The sequence below is a fragment of the Atractosteus spatula genome, chromosome 11, assembly GCF_055471065.1.
Source record: "Atractosteus spatula isolate fAtrSpa1 chromosome 11, fAtrSpa1.hap1, whole genome shotgun sequence".
NCBI lineage: Eukaryota > Metazoa > Chordata > Actinopteri > Semionotiformes > Lepisosteidae > Atractosteus > Atractosteus spatula.
The window spans coordinates 9,853,438-9,873,263 of NC_142716.1; the positions used below are offsets into that span (position 1 = coordinate 9,853,438).

Consider the following 19,826-nt stretch of genomic DNA (forward strand, 5'->3'; position numbering starts at 1 on the left):
GTTGAGCAATTAATCTTAATACTAGAAGATACAGTTTGAAAGTTATTCAAAGTATTCTGCACTGAGTGTCTTTTAGATTGAGTAGTAGATGATTTTGTTTGCAAAATATAGCTTGCTGATCTAAAAATCTTTTCTCACCATTTTGTTTGCATTCCAGAAATACAAACATCATATGGTTGTAACAAATAAGTGAAACAGCAACTATAAGAATAATGTTTTTTACTTATCTTTGACTATATATAATAGTACGGATTAATTAAATGTATATAATTTGAATTGCTAGGATCAATTTCTCCTTTCTGGGCCTTAGCCGACTGCTTACTCACAAATACTGTTTTGCTACCTTCTACTCTTTTCATGTAAGTAGATTAAAACACAATTTGGCAAATCATTCAAAACTAGAAAATGAAACCCATTTCTATTTGTTTATTCAATATTGAAAAATAAATATTTTCTTTTCATCATTCAATATTTTTTTATTTTAATGTATAAGAAAACAAATAGAAAGGTTTTACTCTTGTTCATTGCATTTTTATGTTTTTGGAACTAAACATTCAGACAAATATTGCTAAAACGAATGAGCCCCTAATTTCAACAGTGAGTAATGTGTACTGTCTTGTGCTCTCTTTATGTGATATTAAAATACAGTGGCTTAACTGAAGATAAAATGTGACAAAAAGCAAGGATGTTAATATTTGTATAAGTTTATGTCAACACAAGGTCTTAAGCACTATTGATACCAGGTCACATAGAAAACTAATGAGAATTACTGTAGAAATACAGCAGCTGAAATACCTAAGGCATGTCTTAAAAAGATTAGTTTTGCCTCAAAATAAAAATAACATGCATTACATTTAAGTGAAAGGAAATACTTAATTTTTCATAATCCTTACACATACTGTATATACATATTTACCATATAAACGAAAAATAAATACTGTATCAGATAGTATCTAAGCCTATTTTTAGAACTATACATGTATAAACTGTATTAAGTAAGTCCTATTTTTTTCTCAGAAAACATTTACGGGTAATTCACTCTGAGAAGTCTTAGTTTGGACTTAGTTTTTGTGGCAAACTAATGGTTAGTAAACTTGCTTAAACTGTGAGATTGGTTGTTCGAACTTTGTTTCAGGAGAGGAATCTGAATTTGGGTAAATCTTTATTTTCGTCTTCTACATGATGGGGTAACTATTAGCTGTAAAATTCTTGATGATGGAGCATACAGTCGAAATTGGGGTATCCAATGATTTACAGCTATTATTTTCAGCTCGTTTACAGCTAATGAATATGAAAATTGTATAATTAAATGTGGAATTCTTACTGTTATACTATTGAAATAGTCACTTCTCCTTTAAGACGATCATCGCAAAATATGCAGAAGTTTACGTGAATAATGTATATTTTCTATGCTCTTAGTGTGCCCAGGGCCCCTTGGATAATGTTTTCTACTTGTTTTACGAGATTTTTTTATACAAAATACCTATTACATGAACTCATTTGTTTAACTTCTTTGTTAAACAAAATTTATGATTCTACTGAATGGAAACTGCACAGAAGGCTGAGTGTTTCATGACTTTTTGCAGTCGGTATCCTAAGTGCACACTTAATTTAGAATGGCCTTTTGCCAAACTAGAGATGCAGTCGCTTGGCATGAAAAGATGGCCAAGATTAGGCCTTTTCAGATAAACTGAAAAGTGACAGAGTAGTGTATCGCCCTTCTGTTACGCTGTGGCTGTACACTCGCCATCGCTGGGGGAGCTCATGGTCAGAATCTAAGTACAAGGGATCAGAGAGTTCCAGGGGTTCCTGAAAAGGCCCGACAGTGAGGGGGTTGAGAACTCTGGGACAGCGATGAGTGAGTGAATTAAGTGCCCATGGCGCTTAGAAAGGCACAGCCAGCCAGTATGGTAAAGGGGAGCCCAGCACTGAAACGCCTGGAACCGGGCCAAGTGGATTTGCCACAGGTATACACAAGACCGGGCCGAAGGATGAGTCTCTGAATGATGGGGTCCAGTTCACGGCTCCAAGGGAAAGGCATGAAAAGGGGAAGAGCCATCTAGGTCCGGAGCTGTCCACTACTGTGGTGGCTTTTCCCATTGGACCATACAGGACACTCATCTTCCAGCAGTGCACCTGGAACTGGAGTACAGACCTATGATGCACTTTGTAGGCAGAAAACTAATATGCTGGTGATTCAAAGCAGAAATCACCTCAGCTAAGAATGGGCTTTCTGTGATCAATGCACTGAGCTGTGATTAAACTACAAGATCAGAAGTCAGCTTTGTCCGTTTCCTTGTGTAGAAATGATCAGTGAAATGGTACATTTTTGCGTTAAATGATGGGACTGTATTTATTCATTCACATTCTGATGTTAGTTTCTAGCTATTCTATTACAAATTCAAACCACATTGAATGTGTAAAATCACTGCTTTTTTGTACTGGAAACAGGTTGTGCCCACGGAGCGATCCATACAGATCTTGTTTGTAATTCTGAGAGACTTTTCACTTGATGGGGATTCTGTTAAAACCATTAGTTTCTAACTGATGCAATTACATTCTACAAATCAGGTGGGAATGTCTGGGAATAAACTACAATTTTATTTGGGAATGACCAAGAGGTTAGGCTCACAGAATTCCTGTGCTATATATAGGCAGTAGGGGAAGCAGGAATAGACCTGAGAGAGAGTATTTAAGATAAACACCTGAATACAATTACAAGCAGCAAAAGTAAATCCTGCTCTGTAGTGTGACTAATTAAGGGCTTTAAATATCATATTTTGACACTATTTCCTGTTTAAATTAAATTTCTTCTAATTTTGTGGAAGCACAAGTGTGATTTGGAAATTTTATTTAAGCATATATACATATACAGTATACATAAATATATTTATATTAATGATTTTCACATTATAGATGTTCAAACATATGACAAACTCTATATTTTTATGCTTTCCTCAATATAATTGCATTTTTAATATGTTCTTAGAAAAACAGAATCCTTCTCAAGTGCCACACCCAAAAGATTACACCTGAAAATTTTGAAATGAATGTTTGTTTAGCTCAGAAGTCATACATAAATGAATTAAGTTGCTGATTAACACATGCTGCATCAAGCATTCAAATAGTATGGTGCATATAAAAAAATGATGAAAGGACTTTACAAACAGTTAGCTTTGCTTAATAAATTCTGAGTAATACTTTGGTTTCAGACTGTCAGATGAAGTCATATTGAAATGCTAGTCACACACTCTCACAGAGTCCATTTTTTGTCCATATTGTCTCCACTGCTCGTATTTCAATGGAAGCCCTTTTATTTCATTAATTAGAATTCTGCACCTTTTGTGGGTGTTTCTAAATGACTTTCTTCAATTATGTGAGTGTGGACCACTGAGCACAGTCTTCATTAGCATAAGCTTTTAATGCTGAAATGCCTTACTCAGACTCTACCCTGTTGTTTTCCAGTGAGTAAAGCAGATTGGTATTTCTTGGTTTATAAAGCTTGGAAAAAAGGTTGGTCATACTTTCTGTATTAAAGTTGAGCACATTGTACAGCAATATGTCTAACATCTATCAAGGCAATGTGCTAACATTTCAAAATTAAACTCAGACTGATATAAAGCTCAACTCAGACATTGTGGCACATATAGCAAACAGCCTTATCAGAAAAATGTCTGTTAAAAGGGCAAGATTACAGAAGTGTATAAAAGATTATGAAATTCTCTCACCTCTCAAATGAGATAAACTTTAGAGATTTCTGTTGTTCTTGTTCTCAATTTTAACAGTCTGTTTATGTCTTTAAATGTATTCGTGAAATAAAACAGTACTGTGCTGTTAAAAATAAAACCTAAACCATCTTAATAAAACTTAATAGCAAATCAGTTACTGGAAGAGAATGTTAATGACCAAAACATATTTCTCTGTAAGTATACAGGAAAAACATCCACTTCCGTATGATTGAAATTATCATTCCTGGTGCCTTTGTTTATACAGACATTAAGAGGACACAGAGGACATAATGTACAGGCATCTAAAGGACAAATGTAGCCATTATACAATTATGTCAACTGGAAATCAGAAAACGAATATATAAAGTATAACCAAAACTTACTCATGAGTTTTTCTCAATTTGCTCCCTTATTAACCTTGTGGGAAATCCTCAATTAGTATTTTAATTTATACAGTATTTAGTACTAGTATATTTTTAATGAATACAAAACTTTAAACCTTTTGCTTTAGTAATGTAGCTTGATAGTTGGCAGTGACCGTGACAATTTCCTATGTAGCTTATGGGATAACCTTAGAGTTTTTTCAAAATTCAAGCTATTCTTATGTTGTATGTATTCAATTAGCTATGCATTACTTCCTGAAAAAACAATATACCATTACAATTTATATTGCGTTTATAGATTCGTTATTAGGAGGCCAGACTGGCTTAATTATTGTGACCATCTTGACAAACAGCAGAATTTTCAGTACTGTAATACCATGAAACATAGTCGGGGAAAGAACTGCAATATATATTTTAAGAGCTAAAATATGTTAACGTACATAATAGAAATGCAATGTGTGTCTATAGCTCTTCTTTGAGTGACATTCGAAACATCTCTGTGGTGTTAAACACTTACAGAATATGCTCTTACACTCATTTTTTTTAGTTTCGAATAGACCACAGTTTCTCCCCTATCCCCAACCCCAGCCCCCTCCTGTTCATACTGTAGTGCAGATTTTCTACAATCCATAGCACTCAGTTCCCAGCAGTGTTGCTATGCAACCGATCAGCAAGTTGTGACGGATACCAACTTGAAAAAGGAAAAAAGAATTTCAGGGAGTGTGTCCTGTAAAAGTTACAGCTAAGCTGGCAAAACTTGACACCTTGTTGTATCTTTAAATTTCAAACGTAACAGAAAGATCACTTTTACAAAATCCAGGACCAGACAATGATTGATCAGTAGCTACAAATACAAATATTTAAAAGTTTATAGAATGCATGTTTTATGTAATTTTATGTTATTTACTACTTTTAATTTGTTTTATTTTTAAATGATGTTTGAATAAAGCTTGTTTTAATTAACAAGTAATAGGTTTATTCCATGCTGAAGAGAGAAGAAAGAAAACACAATGTTTCGGCCGTGGAGCCTTCTTCAATACTACTAGTCTGGATAAAAATAAAGTAGGTACAATATTGTTAAACGTGTACTTCAGTTTTTTATGTCACATGTAACATAGTTTGTGGAATTGAGCCTTGTAGTATTGAACATGATTATCACAAATGTCTTGCATCTTTATCTATGAAGCATAAAAATAATAATAATAAACTTTATTTTATATAGCGCCTTTAAAGGTGGCTTCTCAAAGTGCTTAATAACTGGAAAGCCAGGAAACTCCCGTGAGTAAAATACAAACACACTCACTTGAAATCATTGATCAGTAGACTGCTTATGAAGATTTAAGAGCAAAATACAGAGACGACCTACAACCAAAGACACTTTATATTTATATCAAAGCAATTATTAAAGCACTATTATTGTATACAACAATTTAAAAATACATGTTGGTTTACTTACTTTTGGTGTTAATATCAGATTTATTTTCTTTATGCCTTAATGTGCTATTTGATGATTATTATTTAAAACTATAACATCTACTGTATAACTTCTTTTATGTGTTTCAACTAATCATGTAATATAATCAGCTAATCTGTTTAGTCAAACATGAATTTCCTGATGCAGGTCTCAGTTTGCCAAAACTTTGACAGCGAACAATATTTATTGAGGAGAATTCGTTTTGCACATCCGGATCCTACAGATTTCCTAAATATTAATACAACACTTTAAATGTCAAAATTATTATTAGTGTGTAGTTGATGGTACTTTATTTAGTATTAGTTTTTTTTTCAGTGTACTTAAAGCATTGGAATGGGTTCAACAATACAGTTTTCTCCTTAAAACGGTGCGTAACGTTTTTCTTCTCTTTCAGAACTGACAGTTGTCTTGTAATACATGACCCAGTGTGCAAGAACCTGTTACGTGAAACGTCACACCCTTGAATCCTAGAGTGTATTCATATTGTACTGTAGGTTACTTCTGCCGACTATTTAAATTGGTAAAATAATTTAAAACTATCAAGTTAAATGTACCTTGACGTATGGTATTCGTACTGCGAGGTCAGATGTTCTCAGCTGCGATAGTTTACAAAAAGTATGACTTCTTCGTTTGTCCATGTTTAATGAATAAAACACTACTATAGCATTATCACTCACAAATTGAATACAATTACAGTATGCTGTCCTCAAGAAGTGCGCATACCGCATTCATAGCGACTCCACAAATCAGTGAAGTTTTGTGATAAATGAGCTGGACAGGTGCAGTTTTTCCAAGTTCACAAAGCAACCTACAGTAGTTGCAGGTTGCAATTTATCTGAAATATGTTCATTCATGGACTTTGAGGAAGCCAACATTTTTATCATTTCAAAGGCGACAACATAAGACGTGCGTGGGTTTGAAACAAATTTGTTTTATACAGTAGATTCTTAAAATAAATCGACTTTTTTATCAATTTTAAGAGAAATTGCTGCGGCTTCCTTCACGTTTTTTCTTTAGGGAAACAAAAAACATTATATATGCAGTAACTACTGTAGAAATTATTAAAGTAACTGGAGCAATTACTTTCCTTTGAGTTTTTAACGGAGGTTTAACCTGTCTAGTACTGGTTGAGACTATTTTTTTCCATTTTAAAACTCTCCATTCCCCCTGTTACTTAACACTGAAAATACGTCGTTTTGCAACCATCGCCGCTCGAATTCCACCTGTGGGCTGAGCGCATCGTCTTGCAGGTACCGGACAAGCTTTTGCCAAAGCCGCATCCGGATTGCTATATTTGGGCAAAGACTTTGTTTGGCAAGGTTCTCAGCCACTGTGTGAAGGCATGTCAATAGTGACCCAGTCAGACTTGGGGGCTGGATTACAATCAAGTCTGGATGACTCATGAGGACGCTCTGTATAAAGACGTTCAGTTACTTACACTCTAGTATGATTCTTGGTTGACGGAGCTGGAGCGGTGTGTAAGGGTTTATGCAAGGACGTTGCGTATACTTACAACCTACTGTACTTCAAGAAGGGTTTCGTTACACGCGGTTGGACGCTAATATACTACGCATCGTTGCGTTGCATCTGTACATTTGACAGACATCAAATAAGACACTGACAGCCATCCATTATCAGAAAGGCGTTTGCAACCCTGCACACCGGCGACGTCGATACTGAAAGGAAAATGTTATTTTATATCGGATATCTTGTGTTTGTCTCCTCATTGTGTCTACATGGAAAGGTCTCGGGTAAGCGCCCGGTTTTCTTAATCGAACGTATTGTATGTATTGTGTAATAAATGTGTGGCTTCAGGACACATGCCGCGTTTTACCTTAATCTTAACATGCTAATTTTTGTGCATTGAAAAAAATTTATAAATGTTTATTTGGAAGTAGGCAAAGCATTGTTCATGCTAAAATATTTGTAGGTTGTGATTATTATGAAGAGTAAATTTTAATGCACAGCAAAACAGAGACTTCTTTATTCCACACTCAGACCTGTATTAAGATTTCTTAAGTGAAATCGGAAAACATGAGATCTATATATACACTTTTGTAAAGCGGAAAGCTGCCTCAGAGATGTAAAGAATCTAGTAGTATCTTAATTCCACGTTGAAATATAAGAAAAATACAACATTTCGGCTGTTTTACACCAGAAACGTGAAATTAACCTCTACAGTTATTTGTAGCTTGACATTAAATGAAATTTGAAGACAGTAAGATAGTGAGATACGGGAGTTATTATTTAGATAATTCTTTTTATCTAAACTGATTTACATTTCTATAGCCGGCATTTTAGGAGAGAAAGCTAAACCTTGCTCGAGGGGAAAATTCCAGTGTTTCCATCTGTCGATTCCACTCCAATTTCCATCTTCCAATTTCAAGTACAGACTAGTACCCAGAAGTAACTTGTTCAAAGACTGGATTTTCACGTTTTACTTCATGTTGCATGCTTTTTGTGTGATCCGTAGGTGACGAAGATTTTCCCAAGGCAAGAAACCTTACATGGTCTTCAATTAATTTCAAGACTATACTAATGTGGCAGCCTAAGCCCACCAACTATGTGTACACCGTTGAGTACTATGCGTAAGTGTAACCATTCGTTTTCCGCTGGCTCAGTTGCAGAGTGAATCATCCATCATTTTTTTTTCTGTAACTGCTCGCTAAGAGGGTCCAGGGTGAACACTTTGTGTAGTTCGCTTTGACTACACTCTGAATGGAACAGCAGGGAGCGTGCGTAGCATACTGTAGCGATTCACTGTGGCCAGTAAGATCGGGACGCGTCTTTGTTCTCACTATACGACCCGTTTAAGTCCGCACAGAAGACATCCCGGTCCGTGAATCAAACGCAGAACCCGTTACGGATTCCGCTACACCACCCCAGAGTGGATTATTTTAAATAGTAGATTATTTTAAAATATGGTGTTGTTTCATAAAGCTACGAATTAGGTAAACGTTTATATTGAGTTATTGTCTTACTATCGTCTTTTTTTTGTAAATTATTAACTGTTTAAGCAAAAAAAAACAGATCAATACCTCGCAAACATAGGTCTGACTGATCTCCTACTGGATGCAATCACTACCAGTTTTGCTATTATGTAGTACAAGAAAGTACATCTTTCATGTATTTTACCATCATGAAATGTACGGTACATACTGTACCCTTAGTTTCAAATGCAGCGACACATGAAGCAAATTATAGACAAGATATCTGTATTAAGTATTTTTCTGTACTTAACAAGTAAATTAACATAGGTTTGAAATATCTCTTACCAAATGTTTATACTATTTTAATTGGGATTTATGTAGATTATATATATATATGTTTTTGTTCAGAAACAACCAGCAAATGTTCCAATACCATATACAAGAGGCAACTGCAAGCATTTTTCATGCCTGTGTAGTGTATACATATGTTTAATGGGGCATCTCATGGTTCTTAAGCCTGTAATACAAAACAAATAATTAAATTATACAGTACATTTTAGTCTGAATCAATACTTCAGACTGAAATCCATAGTTGGATTGGCCATGTAAATAATCTGAGGTTAAGAATCCTTTGTCTGTTAATGTTTTGTGATTTATTAATGTTAAATACTTTATCCTAGTGTAATGCAATAGCAATATTGATCCTCTGGTAGAATTCCTGCAACTGATCACTGTTAGTATTGATTTGGAAAGCAATAGACTGGACTAGAGTTAATTCATGGAAAAATAATATTACCAATATTAGTAGAATAGGATATATATTTCCATCCATTTGAGGAAGACTCAAAAAGCTATTTTAAAGGCTTTTTAAATGTCTGTCATGATGAAGAATGTAATCTTGATATGAAAACTTGTTCAGTGGTTGGGCAATCATTAAAGAAAAAGAGCAAAATAAAATTTTGCTTAATACAGTCCATGTAGTTAGATCAATACTATGGTGTTCAATCTTTTCCTTAACTGGTCTGTATATTTTTCTAACTGGTTGTATAATTATATTATATCTGATAATTGAGTGATTTACATAACACAAGTATTGGAAAAGTTGATCAGATCTGTGTGAATGGTGGAAACAGAACCCAGACTTTAAAAACACTGCAATTATTTTTTGGTGAACTGGACATTTCTCCGTTACTGGCGGGGTATAGAAATATCTGTCCTTACATGAAGGAATGGTTTATCCATCCATTTTCTAATCATTTCTTACAATTCAGGGTCACAGGAGGGGGGTTGGGGTTAGGGGGGCTGAGGCTTTCCCAGCAAGCAATGGGTGCAAGTCAGGTACAAGTATATAAAGGTGTTAATATTATACTGATAGGTATAGGCCTATACAGTATGATCCCTTTAAGTCTCCTGCAAGCACTAATTTTGATTATTTTTGACAATTTTTTAATGATTTTAATAACATTATCCTTTAATATTTAAACATTTCAGGTTAGGAAAAGATAGAATGAAAAGCCGAAACTGCATAAAGAAAGATGTGGTAGAATGCGATCTGACCAGACAGTTGACGGACCTGAAAGAAACGTACATTGCTGATGTCATATCTGAGCCACTTCCAGGGCAGCCTTTTGATCAAGTAGAGTTCCCTCACACCTCCTCAGAGAGGTTCTGCCCATACAAAGACAGTAAGTATTTCATCACTTTTCTTTCACAGCATGCTGACAGTTTTAATGTTGTATGATATATACACTAAATGTTTGTTTCATTTGGTTTGTATACGTGGTTTGAGTACTTTTTAAAGTTAAGACCTGAGCTCAGTCAAAACTTGAACTCAAACTGAGTGCAGGTTTCCACTGTTCATTACAGTACATTTAAAAAATATCTTGCAGGCAAATATAGGTGATGTTATCATTTTGACAAAATACAGGGCTTTTCATCTAATGTGATGAGACTTTAAAAATAAAAAGATGGATAATTTATGGATCTCTTTATCTTGTACGAACAGGAGTAGGTTTTCATGAAATGACGGGTGTGCTCTTGTTCTTGCCTTTTGTATTCTTGTATTTTATAAGCATTAAATTGTTCTTTTCTCATTTAAGCAATAATTGGGAGACCTGATTTTGATGTTGAAGTGAATGAAGCAAAAGACAAGATTACATTACACATAAAGGACCCAATTTCTGCAATCAGCAGTGGAAATAGGCTTCTCAACATGAGGGATATTTTCAATGGTGACCTGCAATACAAAATTATCTACAAAAAAGCCGAAAGCACTGGAAAAGTGAGTATTCAAACTTAACCATATAAGTAGCATGAAATTAGCTTGAAATCAGTATTATAATTAGAAGACAATTCTGTATTTTCATTTTTGCATGAGGCTAATCAGACTAGAGGTGAACTATTTTATGTTCCAGTATCCCAGGTGGTGACTTTTCACACTGACTTCATGTTTTTTTTATGAGGAATATGAGTAATGATCTAATAAACATCCTTTGGCACTATTTGGAAAAAGTACATAAATAGCATTTACTCTCTGAAGACAAACTATGGGAAGTATACAAAACTACTATCATCATACAAAACTACTACCAGGTCTTTTCAAATGGTTCCCCTCAAATAGCTTCTTCATTTTCTTTCTTGTTAACACTAGCAAAGATAAAGGATCACAAGTTGTGTTTAACGGCCTTAAACATGTTAAATCTGCAGAAAGAAGAATTCACACAAAGCAATACCTTTGAACTCAAAGTGGATCGCGGTAAAAGTTACTGCTTCAACGTTCAAGCTAATATCCCTACTCGAGTATTTGGAAAACAGTTGGGCGAGCTCAGCCAACTTAAGTGTTCTCCAGCAGGGGAAAAATCCTTTTTCGAAGGTAGAGTATGATTTATATTTATGAATCCTTTTCCTAAAACTATTTTTGATTTTAAAACCAGGCAATTCTCTGTGTCGGGTTAACTGAAAGTATTTAGTCTGGATTTACCTTACCGCTTGAACTCACAAATGAAGGGAGGGGGGCTAAATGTCTGTAGGTCTATTTTTTCATTTCCTTGGGGGCAGTGAGTCGAAGATGCTTGCTTACTTAATAGTTCACAATGCATGAAGGGCCATGCAGAGTCTTAATTATCCTCTCCGTGTTTTTTTCTGATCTAAGCTTTTGAATGTAGAGCTTCCTAACCTTAGTAGATTTTACCATGCAATGTCATGATTACCAGCTCTGTGCTACTGTATCTGCTAATATACTTGCTATATAGATTATTTTACTCAATAAACCATTAGTACCTGTTTATTGTGTATATTAGTATGATAAGAATAAGAAAGAGTTAGGAGCACTAGACAGTTTGTTGTGGCATTAGATACCATTTCTTATGATTCTGGACAGTATAATGTGAAAATTAGCTCCAAAGGACTGTTCCTGAATATTACAAGAGACTAAGCAAGAGTAAGAAAGAGAGTAAAGAAGGATACACAAACCCTGTGTCACCCAATTAACAGTCTTGTTGAACTTTTTTTTTCAGAGTATGGAATTCGTGTGATTGCAGTGGTTGTAATTACAGTGATAATTATTTCTATAATTATTATCGCTCTGGTTGTGATCCTTTGCAAACGAAGTCAAAATGGAGGACCAGACAAAGAAGGCATGTCATTAAGAAATGTTTAAGGACAAAGGCTGAATGTGTTGAAATGGAAACAAACAGGGTACATCAAAACACTTGGATCCAGAACTAAAAACCCTTGCAAAAGGAGGAAACAGGAGTATGAATCCCAATTCAGCATTCCACTGTTAAACACTGGAATAAATAATTTAGTTTCTATGAAACACTACATTTTAGATATGTTACACATACTGTTTCTTTTTTATTATTAATTGGGGTGTTTTTGTAGAAAATAATGTATTTCTTCTACATGTTGATTGCTGGTACTTTATATGGGAGCAAAGCACTACTATGATTTTGACTGTAAACTACTTTTGTTTTTTTTATAGAAATCATTCTTCCCTTTTTAATAACTGAAAATGCACTACATCTGTTGTAATAACTTTGGAATACTACTTCAGAATCGGTTTATATATACTGTAGTACAATATTTATAAATGGCTTTTATGGGGTGTTAATTTATGCTTTGTTAATATTAATATAGTATTTTTTGTATATTTGGTGTTATTGTATATTTCTATTTTTTATAAAGATTTATAATAAACTGCAGAATTTGCTGTTGTTGACCTTTTCATCTTAATAATCTAGATAGGAATCCAGCAACTGTAAGAGACTACTTGTACATACTATTGTGTATTTCTAAAAAGTAAAGTAAAGTCATTTTCTTCATTGAGAAAAATCTTCGCATTTTGATGTTAATCAAATAGTATAAATAAATACTCATTTAAACATGATTTCTTTGTTTGATAGTTTTTGGATGAAAATTATATATTTATACTGCAATTATATATTTATGTGATTCAACAACTCACACTCCAGTTCTCTCATTGTACTTAATACAGTCTCTTCAAAACTTCTCTTTTCTATAACTACAGTATAATGTCTTTTGCTCAATTTGGATCTATCAACTTTTACTTCCAAAATAACTTAAATGCTCTGGAGCAGAAAGCTTTGAAAGACCCTTATAATTTGGAACTTTACTTTAGTCCTACCTACAGTAGTCCTACAATTTGGAATCAGCAATGAATAACCCATTCACTTTTACTTTTACTGCTATGTTCCTTCTGCTAACAAAAGAGGGATGAGAATCACAGCTGCAGTAGAACTGCATGGAGAAATGATGGGGCTCTCATTAGGAAAACCACAAGCTCTGAGTAGCTACAAAGTCACAGGAGTCACAGCGTCCAGTATGCTTGTTTCACATGTGCCAAAACCTAGCAGAGGCTGGCCAGCTGTGTGCTAACACTTGAGGGACTCTGTCACCAGTCTACTAAATCCATAGTGCAACCTTTGACCCAGACAGGTCATCTTTGCACTCATACTTGTAACTAAATCCCCCTGTTACATTGTCATCTATCAGATAGAGCACCTAATGTTTACACACATTTGCTTGTGATCACTTTGGGAGAATTGGGTCTCTGCCTTGAGCACTCCTCAACTGTATGACGCGCAAACGTTCATCAGAAGACTGGCACACAGCTCATACTGAACAAGTAATTGGTTTATAATCTGAGAAATTAAGTAGCCTGCGCTAAGACTTTGTTTTTTCTTGGTTGTTATACATGATGGATGACATGCATATTTCCTTTCAGAAATCTTGCACCACAATACAGTGGGATTAATACCTAATGTATATATAGTAAATACGTAGTTTTTAATATGGATGTGGTATACCAGCCATTGTGCATTAAATTCACACATGACGGTACTAAAGTGCATTTCATTTTTAAATGTGAAGGCATTCTATTTTTCCATCATTACTTCCAATATTGTATGCTTACTGTGTATTTATAAAGACATATCTCTAAGAATATAGCATTAGAAAAAATATTTGAATACATTATGCTTTCCAAAAAAATATTCCCCGTATTTTTATTTCGCAAAAGCAAAATGTAAGATGTCAAACCTTGAAAGCAGAGACATCAGCATACATCACATCATTCTCTGTTAAACAGGACTTGGAAGAACATTCGGTGTTTTATTTCGACTGTGAAAAAAAAACCGTATTCTGTTAAAATTCTGTTAATGGTACTGTAAACGTTATAGTCTCATTACTTGGAATTGGTATCGGCCTTTCCGTAGCAAGAGCTTGATGCCGCTCAAAAATGACTCACTGCTGCCACCTTGGGGTCAATAAAGATTAAAACCACTTGATTCACTTCGTTAAAGAAGGTACGGGAGAACTTTTGTTTGCTTCAGAAAATAACAAAAAAAAGTTTTATTTTAACAATTTAACTTAGAATTTCAGACTGAAAAAAAAACATTGTAAAATACATTGTAAATACATTTTAGCGATGGCAATACCCACTTGTTTAGGAAAAACAGTATAGCTGTTAAGAAAAAAACAGCTGTTTGGACTTTTGCTAAAGACCGTGTATTGTGTTTGATAGATAATTTTGCTTCTTTTGCAAACACTTTCAAAAAGAATTAAACCGTCATGGGAGCGTGGGGTCGGGTAAAACTTTAACACTTTTGATTTTCAGCATTTCAATAAAAAGCCCACGTGAAGATTTTTTTAGCTAAGAAAAAGTTTATATATTGCTATACAGAGAAAATAAAAGGTTCCATACGTTGTTTGGTTGATCATAAAATTAAAAATCAAGGTAGAAAGAACTGATCAGTCCTTGCCCAGTTTATACAGTCCATTCGGCGCTGCGCTTTGACAGAGAAGTTTGGTACACCCCTTCTCCAGCTGCTGAAATGTAATTGATGAAAATTTTTTCTTTTGTGACTGTGAAGTAGGCAAATCCCCCAAATGTGTTGTTTACAGCACTGGAGAATAGCTGCCAAGCCTGAGGAAACTTGTTCTTGTGGTAGGTTGACATATCAACGAAATTCCCACTTCCACTGACAACGTATGCCATACCATTATCTTCCTGGATAAACTGGAAATATACAGAAAATGGATTATGAAAATAAACATCTTTGTACTTTTTAAGTTTTCCTCCACATGAGTAGAATTATCCAAACCTATTTTTAGAACTTCTATTAACAAAAAATAGAATTCTGCACTACTGATTGATTGCTGTATTCCTAAAACTTTTTTTTATGACAAAAATGTTATTTTGACATAAAAAAACTGAGGAAGTGTCACAAATCATTCAAGGTACACATTTCAGATATTTGAAAGGTTTTTTTTATAACGTGAGGAGTTTGTACTTTCTATTTTATAATTCTACCTATAAAAGAGACTTGGTCTAAATTACAATTAACAGTGCTCATCCTAAACAAAACCCACTTGATCCTTTTAAATATTGCCTTTTTCATAATACATTTTTACATTGATAAATGAAATGAAGTATGCAGTACCATAATCAGACATCAGTATTTGAATTTAAAAATATATATTTTAGGATTTGGAAGTTCATTTTGTCTTTTAAATACAATAAACAGAAAGATATATGAAAAGAGAGTGAGCTCAACCCACTAGACCCTGAAAGTATGTATGTGTTCCTGATACATGTTTTGGTACTTTCCTAATGCACATTCTTCAAGGAATTAACTGTATCTTGTACAGTACATAAAGAATGCTCTGCACTCCTACCTGCAGGCTGTGATCGTGACCACTCAGGTAGGCTGTTACATTGTGTTTCTTCAGCAGTGGTCTCAACTGCTCCACCAGGCATTGTGTCGGACCATGGTGTCCTATTGACCACACAGGATAGTGACCAGCCACAATAAGGAACCCAGACCTGAAACACACTAAAAATTAGGGGATGCCAAATTCCGACATTTACCCAGTTATGAGATGAAGTGGCTGAACCAAGAACTCAATTTCATTAGACTTTGGATCAAAGTTAATCAAAACAATTTTGATTAGAAAGGAATGCTGTGAAATAAAACTTTAAAAAAAAAACATTTAACTATAAATATACATATATAGTTTGTATTCTCTATAGTTCCTGGAACCACCAGTGAATGTTTTTATTGAACTTTAATTGAACCAAAGACCCTCACAAGAATGTGAAAGACGATCTTGGTGTTGCCCAGTAGGAGTTTGGTCACTATAGCAGGTCATTGCTTTTAAAAACAATATCCAGAATCCACACATACTTTTCTAGGCAGTCAGGAACAATGTGTTGCCGCCTTTCACATTTCATTTTACTTTGGAAGATCAAGATACAATTATGAACACAAAACTTTACATACCAGTACCAGTACTTACCTGCCTGTTAAATAAAACTAATAACCAACAAATATACTGTAGTCTACTCATTCACTAACAACTTACTTGGATTTCTCCAATTTTTCCCTAATCCATCTGAATTGCTTTGCAGCAGCCTCATGATTTTCAGGTTTCTCGGGCTGTATCCCATCATAGGTGTTACCACAGAGCAGTACTGTATCGATCAGTAGGATAGTGACAGATGTGTTGCTGTGGGGAACCTTGAAGTACAAGTCATAGTAGAGCTCAGGAAAATTCCTAGAATGTAAAGACAGTGTCAAAATTAGAATGGCACTTTGGCGGCCAAGACATACAGTACCAGGCAAAAGTATTCACCCCCCTTCCCATGATGCTTATTTGTCTGATTACAGATAATGCATACTCAGATGTTTATATTTATTCTGAAATCATGTTTACCACTTTTATAGCACACAGACAGAAAACATTCAACTAATGGTTGGGTCTGTCAACATAAATTTAAACAATTGAACTAATTTTAGTTTGCCAGAGCAAACGGGGTAAATATTTAGGAAATCTACATATTTTGATTGGGACTTAAAGTTTGGATTCAAAATATTCACTTTAAAGGTCTTTTTTCATGCAACGGAATAGGACATTATTGGAAAGGGGGTGAATACTTTTGCAAGGCATTGAATGTGCATACATTTATAAATATTTTAGATAAATGTCTTATCTTTTAACATTTTTGTTGTTATTCTCTGAAAGAAGAGATTTTCAACTCTAATACAAGAAAAGAACCAAATGAGCTTTGTAAATAATCCCAATGCATTAGAAAAGTTGGAAAGATGACTCTGAAATGCTTCTGAGCTATGTTTTCTTTTTGTTCGTGAATTCCTTCCTTGCTTCAGCAGAAAAGACTTGATGTGGCATGTCCTGTCAATGGCCTCCCCCACGAAAACACTATGATAAAGAGGGTCACTGGGCTCCACAGCTAAAAACTCTCTGATAAGGAGGTTCTTTAAGTGTTTGCTTTCGTTAAAGCCTTCAGGGGGTGCCTTACCATCTTTTGGATCTCTTGGAATAAGCAACCTGAGCTGACACATTTCTCAAGTGATCATGATTTCCTGCCACCAGATACCAAGGTACGCTAAGAAGGGAAGGGTCAGCAAACACATTCTCAAATGTAGCCTGAACAGAAAAAAAGAAGGCAATGATTAACATAACAACTTTGAACTATGAACAAAGGTGGATGGGGGGACGGGGGGATGGGTGGACAGAGATGGATAGACAGAGGTGCACAGACAGCTGGAAAAAAAATATGAACGATGAAATACATGTTTGTATTGTATACGTGTTTCTCCACCCATCTTCTTATTACTACTACTGTTTTCATTAAAACCAAAATGTTTATAATAGGGGGGTGGTTGAGAATGTTTATTTGTTTTCAGATTTTGCTTTACCTTTTACTCACACAATTTAAAAGCACTTCTAATTTTGACCACAAGATGGAGAGCTCCTCATTTAAATCTGACTCTTAATTACATTTAGACAACTGGTCACAATTCAGTATAATTAAAAAATATGACCCATATAATGTCACATTAACTCTAACATTTTGTCAAAACACGCCTCCTGTCTACTCTACAAGGAAGTTGCACAATATCTGCTTATCTGGGGAAATACTGAAATATTTTGCTAGCTTTTGCCCAAAGAAGTACAAAAAGATGGAGTCTGTCATCGTTTGTTGTCTCTGATACCTGCCTCTGTGAACGACATTCAAAAGGAGAAAAAAGCACAATGTTTTTGTCCAGCATAACAGACAAAGCTGATCTTTCAACCATGCTGAATTAAAAAGAAAATGCTATTAGCAAATAGAGCAGAATTGAGAAGCTTACAAAAAGAGTTCTGAAAAATGTAGTTTAATTTGCTTAAACCTTGCCTTAAAACGGAAATCATCAATGTCCTTCACACCTTGGTAGTAAAAGTGATCTCCGAGACTGAGGACAAAGTCCAAGCCCACAGTTTGAGCTACTCTCCCCATTTCAGCAGCTACAGCTTTCTCAAGGGGTGTGAAGAATGGGGAGTCTGGTGACCCTCCCCAGTCTCCAATGGCAACAAAACGCAGATAATCTAGGGAAGAAGTTAAAGAAAAGAGCCAGATAAAGTAAAATAGATAAAGTGGTCTATCGAGATAAAGTAGATAAAGACAATGAAAACTACAAGCGCAGCACACGGTCTTTAGAAAAAGTCAAACTTCTGGATTTCCAGCATTGACATGTTAGAAGCTTTTATCAGCAACTTCATTTCCAATGAATATCCTTGTCAATGTGTTAAGGTGCGCATACAGAAAGATTAAATCAAATGTTTTTGAGATAGCATAGTTTAAACATGGATTCTAGCTACAGTAAAATACACAGCCTCTTATAAAAACGTTCCTTTACACTTACCATTCTCCTTTGACTGACAATTGGACAGTATGGCCTGCAGACACACCAGGAGAAGACAGGTCACTTTTCCCATTAGGTTTTGAAGTTTTGTTAATATAAAAAAATCACTGTTTAATGTTTCTAAACAAAAAGTTAAAAAGTTATCTTTCTCTTCCTTTAAGAACACATACAGGAAACAGTTTTGTGGTTCAGTGCACTTCCTGGTTTGTTCAGAAAATGAAATAAAAAGCAAATAGATAAGACCAAACAAATCAACTCCGCAAAAAAAAAATGACCTTAAAGTTCATTAAACTTTATTGCTGAGGTATTGTCCCAATCACCTGGAGAGTGCATCTAAAAATATTAGGACAATATTATTGGAAAGGGCAGGGTGCAGTAAGTTTATCTGAACTTATTCCAGAGGGTGAAGGTCTTAAAAACTTTTAACCATAGATCAGTTATATTTTTAGATTGTTTTACCTGTTCATTCTGTGAAATATAAATATTGTATGTATCTATTTAATACATCAACATTTCAACACACAAATCTACATGTACACTGCCATCAGAAAAAGAAAAACTTTAAACTCAAAAATGAGATTAACCTCACGGTAGCCAATTTTTCTGATTCGGAAGAATACAAAATTTTGCTTTTGTCCATTTCAACATTTTGAAACTTTTTAGTTTCTTAAGACTCACTGATCACAGCAAATAGGATGAACCATATAATTTATAACTCACTGACTCACTTTGGAGGCTGCGCAAAATGAGAGAAATCATAGCACCTGGATACCTTCCTGGTGAGACAGCATTTCAGAGCCAAACTGCAGAACGACTAGACAGCAGGTGGAATTTTATTCCTTACATGATAAATGGACATTTATGTTCTAAAGAAATCTGGGTAACAACTGTGTGCCATTCGTAAACTGAAAAAAAATGTCCCAGAATAATAAGTGACCGATCAAGTTGTATTGATTCACAGGTTAATAATTGACTAAAGGTATATCACATTGATGTTTTAAATGTTGGTAAGAGAGAGTAAGGAAAAAGTAGATGAACCTTCACTTAGTTTCCTCAGAGTTAAATAACCTTACATCTAATCCCCT

The 19,826-nt window shown here is 34.7% G+C and overlaps 2 protein-coding genes across 5 annotated transcripts; one reads left to right on the plus strand and one right to left on the minus strand.

The window, feature by feature from the left end:
* Nucleotides 1–4,826: 4,826 nt before the first annotated feature.
* On the plus strand, nucleotides 4,827–12,902 carry f3a (coagulation factor III, tissue factor a). Of its 2 annotated transcripts, none has more exons than XM_088927151.1 (6): nucleotides 4,827–5,173; nucleotides 8,059–8,173; nucleotides 10,007–10,200; nucleotides 10,615–10,796; nucleotides 11,222–11,387; nucleotides 12,031–12,902. In XM_088927151.1, exons 2-6 carry the CDS (start codon nucleotides 8,124–8,126, stop codon nucleotides 12,171–12,173), a joined length of 735 nt encoding a protein of 244 aa, XP_088783277.1. In that variant the 5' UTR covers nucleotides 4,827–5,173; nucleotides 8,059–8,123; the 3' UTR covers nucleotides 12,174–12,902. The 2 variants fall into 2 exon arrangements, with proteins under 2 accessions (XP_088783277.1, XP_088783276.1); XM_088927150.1 differs by lacking the exon at nucleotides 4,827–5,173 and adding an exon at nucleotides 6,572–7,336.
* Nucleotides 12,903–14,352: 1,450 nt separating this feature from the next.
* On the minus strand, nucleotides 14,353–19,586 carry LOC148823484 (tartrate-resistant acid phosphatase type 5). Of its 3 annotated transcripts, none has more exons than XM_088928000.1 (7): nucleotides 19,470–19,586; nucleotides 18,742–18,775; nucleotides 18,234–18,424; nucleotides 17,355–17,482; nucleotides 16,400–16,591; nucleotides 15,713–15,860; nucleotides 14,353–15,053 (listed from the first exon to the last, which is right to left on the minus strand). In XM_088928000.1, exons 3-7 carry the CDS (start codon nucleotides 18,333–18,335, stop codon nucleotides 14,802–14,804), a joined length of 822 nt encoding a protein of 273 aa, XP_088784126.1. In that variant the 5' UTR covers nucleotides 18,336–18,424; nucleotides 18,742–18,775; nucleotides 19,470–19,586; the 3' UTR covers nucleotides 14,353–14,801. The 3 variants fall into 3 exon arrangements, with proteins under 3 accessions (XP_088784126.1, XP_088784124.1, XP_088784125.1); XM_088927998.1 differs by having other exon boundaries at nucleotides 18,742–18,941; XM_088927999.1 differs by having other exon boundaries at nucleotides 19,506–19,564.
* Nucleotides 19,587–19,826: the final 240 nt, after the last annotated feature.